This window comes from Lipotes vexillifer, unplaced genomic scaffold, assembly GCF_000442215.2.
Source record: "Lipotes vexillifer unplaced genomic scaffold, Lipotes_vexillifer_v1.1 scaffold325, whole genome shotgun sequence".
In the NCBI taxonomy this organism is placed as follows: Eukaryota; Metazoa; Chordata; class Mammalia; order Artiodactyla; family Lipotidae; genus Lipotes; species Lipotes vexillifer.
The window spans coordinates 631,294-644,284 of NW_006799313.1; the positions used below are offsets into that span (position 1 = coordinate 631,294).

Sequence of the window (12,991 nt, forward strand, 5' to 3'; positions counted from 1 at the left end):
AGGGAAATACTACCCACAATTCTAAATTGTGAATCTAGAAGCTACATTTCTCCTCTTTGGAAATAACAAAGCAGACAGGAAAGAAGCATAAGGCACCTCAGGATTACAAGAGGTCTGAAGGTGGACTTGCTGGGTTTACGATTGAAGGTGGACTTGCTGGGTTTACGATTGCTGAGTTGGTTCATGAGAGCAGTTCACACATCTTTAGTGGAGGAAATGTGCTCATTAGCTTCCACCCTGCATGAGACGTTGGGAAGTTAAGAATATTTTCAAATAAATGATATGAACAACCGACTAAGTAAGAAGGATAAGAGTTTTAACTTGATTAAATCGAGCTGGTACCAGATTGACTGTTATTGCTGTTACTGAGACAACATCTCAGATCTCAGCTTGATAAAGCAGCTTCCTTCTGTGCCAAGAGCCCCAAACTTGAAGTCTGGAGATCTGAGTTTGAACCTTGATTTTTTTCACTTGTTGTGGTCTTGACTAATCAGCCCCTTTGAACTCTGCTCCCTTATCTCTACAATGAAAAGTCTACCACTTATAACCTCACAGGGTTATCATGAGGATTAAACATACATGAGAGCTCTGAGCACACTGCTGGGCAAAGAGCAGTGCTCAAATGTTTAGTTTTGTCCAGCAGGTGTTTTTCCCTCTACTCATAAATCTTTGCTTAACATTTACTTGGCCTGGTTTCTGCTCCATAAGCACCAATTCATCCCAGTCTTACTTTGGCTTTATGCTAATGTTGCTCAAACTGCCACTGATATGGCAAACTTTGACATCGGCTGTGGGTGACAGTTTGCTTTTTTGGAGGAAGAGCAAACAAACACAGACATTATAAAATCCTTAAGCCTAAAGGCAATGCAGTTAATCAAGTCAGTATGCCAATTCTGGAGTTTATCTGAGACAACTCATTCTGAACTTGGGACTTGGTGAAAGAAAAAGCTTCTACAAAAAAAAAAAGGTGTCCACAATGTTCACTGCGGCACTATTTACAATAGCCAGGACATGGAAGCAACCTAAGTGTCCATTGACAGATGAATTGATAAAGAAGATGTGGCACATATATACAATGGAATATTACTCAGCCATAAAAAGAAACGAAATTGAGTTATTTGTGGTGAGGTGAATGGACCTAGAGTCTGTCATACAGAGTGAAATAAGTCAGAAACAGAAAAACAAATACTGTATGCTAACACATCTATATGGAATCTTAAAAAAAAAAAAAAAGGTTCTCATGAACCTAGGGGCAGGACAGGAATAAAGATGCAGACGTAGAGAATGCACTTGAGGACAAGGGAAGGGGGAAGGGTAAGCTGGGACGAAGTGAGAGAGTAGCATTGACATATATACACTACCAAATGTAAAACAGATAGCTAGTGGGAAGCAGCTGCACAGCACAGGGAGATCAGCTCTGTGCTTTGTGAGACCTAGAGGGGTGGGATAGGGAGGGTGGGAGGACGACGCAAGAGGGAGTGGATATGGGGATAGATGTATACATATAGCTGATTCACTTTGTTATACAGCAGAAACTAACACAACATTCTAAAGCAACTATACTCCAATAAAGATGTTAAAAAAAAAAAAAAGGTGCTGGCAGGGGGACTTCCCTGGAGGTCCAGTGGTTAAGACTCTGTGCTTCCACTGCAGGGGGTGTGAGTTCCATCCCTGGTCTGGGAACTAAGATACTACATGCCGCATGGTGCAGCCCAAAAAAAAAAAGACAGAGAAAAAAAAGAAAAAGAAAAAGCTTCTACTGCTGACAAACTTGACATAAAGATGATTTCTGCCTGCTACCACTTCACTGAACATAAAGGCTATGGTTATAATACTCTTATTTCCTTAATCATAAATCAGGATGTGATTCCTAATACATGTGGACTACCAGAATGTTTGCAGAATGTCTGAAATAAATGCTCCTAGAAAAATTCATCATGTATGTTCTCTAGATGTATGTCATACCTTACTGAATATTTACCTCAAATTTTTTTTTCCCTAGAATTTCCATAGAAAGCCATCCTCACAACAGTGAGTGGGGGGGAGTTGGGAGGGGGGAAGGTGGAGAAGGAAATTTCAGGATCCATCACAGAATATTAGCAGGGGAGAAAAAGACAGGAAAGAATCATCAGAGCAATAGGAAGATGGGAGACCCAAAGATGATGGGCAAATGGTAGGCTCCAGGAACTCAAGACTGATCTCTTCTGCAGGACCTGGTCAGATAAACTGTCAGAAGGAAGTCATAAAGTGGAGGACCAGCTCACAGATGCCTCTAATTAGAGAGGAAGACTGAGGGTTTTTCAAGCCTGATCAAAATTGGAAGTGGATGGGTCCCAAAGCTTGATCACTGAGGCAGCCGCCAAATGAGATGTCTAAGCCAAGAAGCTAGAGTCAGAGAACACTCACGTTTATAAACCAGGGAAGAATACAGGGACCAGATCCTTCATTTTCCACTTTTTCCTGGTGGTCTCCTCATAACCCCCAAGCCCTTAGCTGGCACTTAGTTGCTCTCAGAGCAAAGAGATGTGGTCTGGAGAGGTTCTAATGTCATAGGGATATGCAACAGCGATATTTCCATACTGAGATTTAGGAAGACATGCTGCTTACAACACTTGAATGAAGAGTGGCAACATGCTGTTGCATGTCCAGGTAGCAGCGGGAGGAGAGACAGACCAGATAGACAGACCACCCCTTTCCCTGTACTGACTTCTCTGAAAAATATGTACACTTCAGCCACACGGTGGCATGGCGAGCCTACCCACGGCCTTTCCTAGAGTTGGGGTGGGGAGAAGTGGGGAGTGGAAGGAAAGCAAGATGGAGAAACACCAGGAGACTTCAGGCAAACCATCCTCGGCTTGCCACTGTCACTGACAGGAGTGATGGAAGGGAGAGACAAGAGACGTAGAAATGTGTATTATTTGACTTAGAGAAGGCAACAATCAGGCAGTCCAACTTTGGGGAAACTCATCTAGATTTTCCACTGATATTTTCCCATTTTCAGGTTAATTTTTCTAGGCCCCTGATTTTTTCCAACCTGAATTTTTAAAAGTCACGCTTGTCAAAAGGTCAGAAGGAGCAGTCCTTCTGGTCAGAAGGACAGTCCTCAGTCAAGACAATACACTTAAAACAGGTTGCCTTGTTTCTTTAGAAGTGTTTCTGCACTTCTATTCGGTGGGATAACTATATTTAGAATAATTTATTAGTGATAATGGTCCCTGTCTTACAATGGGAAAATATCAAAGATAAAAAGCCTCACAAGATCCAAAGGAATAATTCTTGAGTGATAACATTTTAGTCACTGTAAAGTGTTGAAGGACCATTTTTGGCCCAGGATAAGGTGAAAATCAATCTGGACACATAAAATGTCACCTGTTGAGTCTCATCACTGATATCTAGTCTAGGATCACCTTGTATATAGTGCCTGAAACAGTTTTAAGACTTTGCAGAATTCATAACCACGATACCCCTGGAAATAATAAAAAATGCCCTGAAGTATTTAAAAACCAAAATTTGAGAATCATTATGTTAAGGAGTATAATTTAGCATCCAGTTAACTGAGTTAGTATTCTATTCATACATTTCTCATTTTCTTCTGTTCTGAAATCTTTGATTCTGTAGATGACGACTTGTTCAACATGATAGTGGGATGTCCATTCAGTGTGGCATGATGTGCACTTTCTCAGTGCCAGTAACACAGTGCGTGCTCAATACGTGTTTATTATTCAAGTGAACTGCACTGTATTCAATTTAAGATTGTCTAGCAAAGTCAAAATGAATTCTTTTAAAAACAGTCTTCTATTCCAAGACACACACCAATCCACAAAGCTCAGTGTGTTCCAAAGAAAACTAATTCTATGCACAGGGATAAAAGCTGCAGATGTTAACTCTTTTCATCTAGATTACATGGCCTCCAATCTGGAAGTCTTGGATAGATAGAGGAAAATTCTAAGAGGCTAATGTAGATTGTTTAGCCTTCTAGAAACTAGCTACACTTATAGGAGGTGCTGGCATGGGGGAACACTGCCATTAGACCAAGTGACTGTAGATTACTAGCCAATAATGGCAAACACAAAATTTTAAAACAAAAAAATTTAGCTTACGTTAAAGAAAAAAGAACTTTGAAATTTACAAAATATGTACTATCTAGGCAGGGAACACAAAATCCCATTTCTGACTAGATAACTAAACATAATTCTTGTTTAACCGTAGAACTTGCAGCATCTTATAGACACAGAATGTTAAAGAAAGAATATAATTTAGCATCTTGGGTTTCAAACTGTCTTGCAGTGTCAGTGTGATCATAAGAACAGTGTGAAAAACATATCATCACAAGATTTATAGAGAGAAAAAGATATAGAGGCCCACACCTATCCTTTCAAATCATTTAAACAGAAAGAATAAAGGGTGGCTAATAAAAAAGGGAACTTAGTTTATAAACTATTGTGTCTGTGACTTAAAAATAGACATAAGAGGTTAAAGCCAGTTCTGTTATTTTTACAACTGTGGGAACTTTTCTTTCAGAAATATTTTTTTTCAGATTCCCAGCTAAGAAAAAAGGAGAGGGGCTGAGATATTAAAACTAATTTGTGCTTGTATTTAGTTGCAGAAGAGAACAGCTAGAATACTAGCAATGAATGTCCATTTTTGTAGAATCCATTTGCAGTTAAAACACTATCAAAGGGGATTTTTCTCCCTCTCCACTCCTAAACACACCACCAGTTAGAAAAAGCCAGGATTATTACACAGTGCCCCCACCCACATTTTTTTTTTTGTAAAGCACAAGCTGTTTAGAAACAAAGGGCTGCATTGGCCCTCATCTCATAATGCTGTTCACGTTCAAGTTAGCCCTGCTTAGACTTTATTTTCTGACAGCAGATGAAGGGGGAAGCATCTCTGCTGTTTTGCTTTCCTTTTCTGGGCACGTTTTCCATGAGAATGAGAAAAAGACCCAGTGATGCTTGACTTTCTGAAGTACCATAAGATTACAAACTCCACAGTCATAATTAATATGTTTTAAAGTCCTTCAAAATGGAATTACGAATACATCTTTATACAGACCTAAAACTTATCTTTTGGGAGTAGATTGGAGTTGAGATTTGAATAAATATGTTAGAAATGTTGAGGAACATTCAGAATTAAGAAGTCCCCAAAGTCATAGAGCCAAAGAGCTGTAGGTACATTTTACAATTCTGTTTCACAACTTGATTTTAACGACCTCTGCTTTTGCTTTTACTTTTTAAGTAGAACTAAGTCTACTTGCTTACACTAACGTAGAGATAACACTGTCCTTTTTGCTACTACAGTGGCAACAGCTACCTTATTTTTTCATCTTATTTAAAAAAAAAAAACAACTATTTTAAGCACTTTGAAAACTTTGTTCTTACAGATAATTTTATTATATTCCACGGGCAATCACACTAATCCACAACCAATTAGATTTGTCTTTGGATTTAAATATTGAAGTCATCAGCACAGCATCACTTCAAATGCCCCAGTCAATAATGATTCTGCCCAATCCCAGCAGGCACAATTATTTCATCATTGGAAAAGTACTTAAAAAACAAAAAACAGGGGAGCTTTCAAGAAGTCAAAATAAAGATGCTCAAATACATATCTCACTTTTCAAAGTACATAAGAAAAAATAGGAACCTGTTTCACTTGGGAAAAGTTCAGTTTGATTCCCAGTGACACAATTTCTAGCAGTGGTTTGGTTCCTCATTGACTAAGTGGGCACACAGCTGCACTGGACAGATTTCTGATGGGGTGACTTCTTTTTCTGTCATACATAACAATGCTAACTGGCATAAGAATACACACTGCCAAATGTATTGTTATTATCTTAAAAATAATTGGTTGAACAGGGAGGCACTAATTAGAATTCATCCCTCTGAAATAACAATTTAATGAAATTCACTCTTGTACAATAAGAAAATACAACATCTTGGGAGAAAACATTTAAGGGTCAGCTCAGTGAAACTGACTTGACAGCCTTCTTTTTGGAGATTGTGCATAGCTGACCAGAAACCTAGAAAATATTGAAGACTAAACACATTGGGGATTTTGTTGTTGGTTTGTTGTTGTGGTGTTACTATTTCCACTCACCAGCTCGAAGGGGTCGTGGAACTCCCCCAACAAAGATAGTTTTTCTGGGGTCCAAAGGCTGAGAACCATCCATTACAAAGTCACTGTCACTTAGGTTCCATGGTCGAATTTGCACCTGAAAAAAAGTCGTTTACTTGGTCCTTACTTCATTTCCATCAACCCCAAATGAGAATAAGGTGACTAAAGACAAACCCACTGATTTGTGCATTTTACAACATACACAACCCAAACAAAATCCAGTTATTAGTTAATGTAATCTGCATTAAGTGCCTTTCAATAGAACTCTTGGGGAATCTACTTACAGGTATTAGACTCAACACTCTAGACATATACCATGAAACCTTCAGAAACCACCTGTGGTTTAAAAAAGGGCAGTCTTTTATAGATAGAGTCTGGGTTTTGAATTTTAACACATGTTAGACTGTTTATAACCTGTCACATTACAGCACTTAGTTTTTTAAGAGGTCACCTAAAGAGGGACAGGAACATTGGGAATATTTTCTAAAAATTATCCATATGTCTGGCTTTTAAATGACCACCCCTTAAAATTAAAACATTTCTCTTTCAGCAATATGATTTAACACAGTTTAACACTTATCAAGTTAGCACACAATTACCAGCAATATCAAATACTGAAGGTCACAGATTTATCGACTTTTGGTTGATCTGATTTTCCTAAACAAGTCTGGTTTAATAAAGGTAAGCCTAGAAAATGAAGCAAATTTTCAAAGAATAGAAAAAGAAATCTCTATGACATATGTCTAACTGGTACTGTCTCTTCACTGGGACTCTGACTTCCTGCCCATAGTTTACACTGTTTTACCATTATCATATGAAATAAGGTATTCCATCAGAATCGTAACCTTAAAGCATATTCCTTTCAATCCATAATCAAACCAAACAAAAAAAGCACAAAAAAATCCTCTCATACCGAAAGGCCAGTTTCAGCACTGCCTGAAAACCAACCAGTCACTCAGCTGGCCACGCGCGCTGGGAAATAGGCCAGGTATAGAAGCAGAGAAAATAGTGTCGGTCTTTAAGGAACACCCCTCTCCTTCCCCCTCATCGATTAGGACAGGAAACAAAACAGCTGAATTTTCATTTTCTTAGTATCAACAAAATTCTTCTTTTGCCCCATTAATCAACAACACAATGCAAGGAAACACATATGATAATTTCTTATGTGGCTTGGCTATATCCAGGAGTACTCCTATTTGAAAGGTAGTAAATCTGCCAATTACACTTTCAAAACATCTTGGGTCAACTCTAACAATGGCATCGCTCAGTTAGAAGCAGGCTACACGTTCCTTATGATTGTTACAAAATGTACCCCCCTGCCCCGCAGCTTTCTGGGCTTTTATGACACAGTTGCCTCCACCAGTTAGCCAGAAGCCATAAAATCTCCACTTCTTCCCTAGACCCTAAAACCTTGGACCTGTTTGTAATTCTGTTAACACTCAGGCATCTGCTCTACCTTTATCACTTAAAAAAAAAATCCAGTTCTTTCCTTGTAAAATTTGGTCTGTTTGACTAAATTATCGTTCCCTTGACATTTACCACAAAGGCAGATTCAACAATACCATAAAACACCACTTTCAAATGCCTTCATGAGGGCCCATTATTAATTTTTAATTAAAAACACAATGTCCTGACACTAAGAAAAAGGATTCTAATGTCACCAAAAAAAAAAAAAAAAAGAAGGGCAAATCTTTTTCTACACAGAGCCCTCTCTTCTTCTAGTCTCATCCTTTATTAAGTAGTTAAGGCAGCTTCAGGACCAGGTAATTCCATTAACTTCATGATAACTGAGTTTGCTCATATGGCTCACAAATGAAAACAATTCCTGTGTAGTATCCATATTCACAAATGAAAACAATTCCTGTGTAGTATCCATAGTGTTCTGGTTTCATTTAATCAAAAGTACAGAAAATGTAGCCTTGTACAATAGCCAGAGGTTACTGCTGCTCAAAAGAACTCTGCAGACGATCTCAAACCTGCCTGTTGAGGGTCTTCGTTGCTGCCTCTTCTTCCCTCTGACACCCTCCCCACCCCTTCATTACATCACACACAACCCATTCCCTTACCCTATTCTTGGTAAAAATACAGGAAGAGGACTAGGGAGACAGTAATGACTAATCCTATTCACAAAACCCACATTTCCCAGCTGCCACCACAGAACAGCTCCTCAGAGCTCACACCACTGCAGATTCAGAGAAATGTCAACACAGGCCAACATCAGTACACTCTAAGAGCTAAGCAAAAAGTAATACTGTGGTACTGTTTGCACTGAGAAGTTCCATTCACACTCTGGTTTCTCTCTGAAATATAAGACCATTCTCATACAGGCATGTTCTCCATCTTCTAAGGTTTATTCTCAGGGTCTAATATCCATGTTCTATCTGACTTACTCTTTGAAAAAAAAAAAAATATACATGTTTCTCTACCCCTTTAATCCCATACTTTATAAGCTGACTCAGATATTTTGTAGAAGGGGTAGAATATAAGTAAAAGAACTGTTTTTTTATTACCTTTATTTCTTTAATAATTATTTTTGAGAAAGGATGAAATTAGATCTCTGTCCTAACTCAACATAAACTTCCCCTGGCAAAACAGCTTTCACATACATAGGGATTACTCTGTGTGTGTGTGTGTGTGTGTGTTTGTGTGTGTAACAACTCTTGCAGGATGCTGTCAAACAGGCTATACTGGGCAGTAAAAGCCACAACATCCTAAGGACAAGGATAAGGTGAAGAACGGTGAAGATTACCTTAAATGAGCCTGACATGGTTTCAACACTGCCTCCTGAAGAAACCTGACCACATTTGATTACAAAGGTGACCCTAGGAAGAGGCTATCTGGGAGGGAGCACCCACTAGCCCTTTGGCCATGCCATGACCTTACAGTAAGGGTTACACAAAAACAAATGTCTGTAGGGCCAGACAGGCAGCATAAACATGTCAAGCTACCAGGACAACTGGTTAGTAGGCAGGCAGTGACACAATGGAGTAAACCACTCCTTTTATTTATTTTTTTAAATTTTTATTTTCTATTGGAGCATAGTTGATTAACAATGTTGTGTTAGTTCAGGTGTACAGCAAAGTGATTTAGTTACACATATACATGTATCTATTCTTTTTCAAATTCTTTTCCCATTTAGGTTATTACAGAATAGTGAGCAGAGCTCCCTGTGCTATACAGCAGGTCCTTGTTGGTTACCTATTTTAAATACAGCAGTGTTAAACCACTCTTTTTAAAGGAAGCAGACACCTCTCAGCTCCAGCTAGTAGTTATCATTTGCGAATGTGCTGTCAGACTTTTCCATTTCTCAAAAGTAGCTAGAAATTCAGATTTTTACATGAAACTTCAAGATTTTTGAATGTTGGGAACTAATTCAAATGTATAAAGTCACTCGTTCACACTAGACAAAACTATCTGCAGGCCAGATCTATCCTGTGGGCCCCAGTCTGTGATCTCTGGTTAGAAAGGTTTAGTTACCACACAGCTCCTCACAATGGAATGTTTTATTGCATAAACACTTATGAGACAAAATTAAAAAATGGTTTTTCCTTAGTTTCTTTTTTAAGCATGTATTCCTGTGGAAGTTCTGGTCAGGACCATAAACCTACTTTTAGCTGAATTATTTGTCTTCTAAATTTTTATCTCCTTAATTAATAATTGGCTTTGTATAACTGCTTATCTCCAAAGGCAAAATCTTTTTAAGGATAAAGGCAAAAACCAAACATAAAGCTTGGTAGTATAAATATACCAATTTATACCATAAAGTGACTTCAACAGCCGTCAAGAAATCTAAAAGAACATAACATTAATATGTAATAGCAACAGTTAGTACTACAAGTACTAATTTTCTTTTTCAAGGTTTCCCAAAGTGTGTTCTGTGAAGTGCAGATCCCTAGGGTTGTTCTGCCAGAAAAGCAGTGTTTAGGAAAAAGTTATAAACTTCCTTCTTGGAGCTTCACAGCAGACACCTGTATATTAATTAAAGGCTCTAAGAAGTTCTACAGGAAATGAATCTATTCAAATGTTGTTTAAGCCAGCATTTCCAAAATTACTTCCACGGAACCTATTTTTTTGTGTAACACCTATTAATATCCACACTTTGGGTAATACTGCCCTATTATATCTTACTCTTAGTATGTATCAAAATATGGCAATAATAAGGTTGAACTAATTGAACAAAACATCATAGAAACTTCACTCCAATCAAGGCCTTTTCCTCACTTACTTCCTGCTATTGCTCTCAAAGAGTTAACTAAAATTTCATCCTGGTTAAAACTGAAAGTCATTAATAGGGATAGGATTAGGCTAATTTCTAGGAAAAAAATTTAAGAAATGCAATAGAGGTCACTTATTTTGACAGGATGCTACAAGATAACATCATTTCCTAAAAAGATAATTTCATTGAAAATTTGCAAAAGCCTCTAAGTTAAAATTAAATATAAAATGCATTTTTATTGTATCTTTAATAACAGCATAAGAGAAAACATACAGTTTTAGTAAGAACAGTTTTAAACACAAGCCTTAGGACTTCAAGTTTCTGAACATGACCAAATCTCCCTATAGCTCTACCATTCTCTCAGTTTAGACCACTATTTAGAATTTAGACATTATCTACCAGTAAATAATGTTATCTTGAGCTCATTTTAAACATCTCACCCTATATGTGGTCTGGTGCTCTCCTTAGGTTAAAAACATCTACCACATGAAGGGTCTACTGCACAGTGCCTTCCTTTTCATTTGTTGGGCTCAAATCAGCTCCAAAAAGCAACCAAACCGTTCAGAGTCAACAGTGCAATCTGGTGGCTAGTTCAGGAAATCACCTGACCAAATCCCCCTTCCCTGCCATCTGATCTCTTTCCCGCAAAGTATCCATAAAGCTCATAGCTCAGCATCGCCCCAACCCCACCCCATTTCCTTTTTCCTCTTTTCAACACTCTTCAAACTCCTACTCAAGCTCTTCAGGAAAAAGTCTCCATTTTTCTCTCCCTAATCCTACAATCCTTTCAATGTACATGAATCAGAAAAACAATAGTGCAGAACAATCAGGACTGCTCTCCCCAGTAAGCAGCAGCATCCCGGCTCTTCTGACAACCAGAATGAGTCAGCTAAACCTAGGTCCGCTGATACAGCTGCAACAGCTCAGCTGCAGTGGTAATGAACTCAGACCCACCCCAGCTGTCAGCAATTCTATTTTAAGAATCACAGACCTCACAAAATGACTGGAGTGCCCCACAGTATCACAAATAAACTAGTTTGTGGTTTGTGAGGCATCTTTATCTCTTCCATGTGTAAGGGGTTGTTTTATTATTATAACCACCAAAACTAACAGCCATAACAGCAATAATTGTGGTTCGGACTCTTCAAAGTATATTCACATTTGGTATCTCACGTCAACCTAATTTTCACCACATAGCTCCCGAACAAACGGCTCAGCCACCTTTGTGGAGTTTAAATGCTACCTATGATTTTCAAATGCTGCCCTCCACCCTACAGAGAGGATTAGAAGATGCCCTCCCTGTACCTTCTGTGGTAAGTGGCCAGAAAGAAACTTAACAGCTGCTCCAAGGCATTGGCCTTGATGAGACTTCTGTACCCTGGGCAGCTCTGGGGCCTCCAGGCAGAACTCCACTGGGACTCAAAGCAAAAAGCTCTCACTCTCACACTAAGACTATTCCTCAGATACCAGTAGATCACAGGCCTCAAAGAACCTCAGCAAAATAGCCTAGATTCTTCTTAGACAGGAAGCCGAAAGTAACCCTGGGAAATTCTCTTACGCTCTCCCAGGATGCTCCACACCCACCACCAGCATCAAGAAACAGTGCAGGTACAAAAAGGAAATTGCTGCCATCTGCACCAGGCTACACAGCCTGATGTATGGAAACCACAGGCTTACAGCCCCACTGGGAACTTCAGTTACTGTTGAACAATTCAAAGAACACTCTGTATACTGTTTCATAAGGGCACCCAGTACAAAAACAGAGCATGCATAAACTGTGCCCCGAAAATGGTGATGTACATCCTTGCTCTATGCTTGATATAATAAAGCCATTATCAATTAGATGCTATGATTAATACCCGTACTTACAACCGTAAGATTCAAAGAAACATCTTCCCTCTAAAGGCTTTCCAGACTCCCTCAGGAACACCTGACCACTTTGCTTTTGAGCCACCCCACATCAACTACCGTCTATAATGCTTCCATCATAGCACCTGTGACTCCTTACTCCACTTACTATTCACTTGGCTATTACCCTCCATTGGACTCTGGGGGCCTCTAAGGCTGAGACCATATCTCTGTGTGGGTCCCAACTGCCCAGCACAGCACCCAACCCTTAGTGAGTGCTCTGTGCTCCTCAGCGTGCTGGTGAATTAACGAAGGTTTTCCCGAGGGGCAGACAGTGGTGCTGTAAGAACTTGTCCAGCAGCTGCCCCTCTATAGCTCCCCAATCACTCTCCTCACTCCACTGAAAGCTACCTTCTAGAGGCATGGAAATACACTGTCTGGTCACCAGTGGGTACGCCAGGGCTTGGGCCTAATCAATGCAAATTTCTGATGCCACTAGGTGACGCATGCGATGATCAGAATTATCTAGTGCTCGTCATCACTTCTGATATTCCTGCATCACTTAGAAAGTATAAGCGTGATAGATGATTCCCTTTTGAAAGAAAGAAGAAACTAGCACTTTTGAGCACCTACACTGTACCACTGTGCTAGGCATTTTACATACACTGTCACATTTAAACTCACCATAACTGTTATGCTGTAAAAATTATCTCTACTTTAAAAACAAGGAAACTCAGACTCAGAAGTGTGACGGCAACTCAGGACTGAAACCCAGGTTTATCTGACCCCAAGTCTATAGACACTCTT

General features: G+C 39.2%; 1 protein-coding gene across 3 annotated transcripts in view; it reads right to left on the reverse strand.

Annotated features, from left to right (window-relative positions):
* The window catches only part of CPEB3 (cytoplasmic polyadenylation element binding protein 3), a 178,600-nt gene that overhangs the window by 26,434 nt on the left and 139,175 nt on the right, over positions 1–12,991 (reverse strand). For all 3 annotated transcript variants that reach the window (XM_007471556.1, XM_007471555.1, XM_007471557.1), the window contains exon 8: positions 6,103–6,217. In XM_007471556.1, coding sequence (XP_007471618.1) covers positions 6,103–6,217 — 115 coding nt within the window. The remainder of the gene's footprint in view (positions 1–6,102; positions 6,218–12,991) is intronic.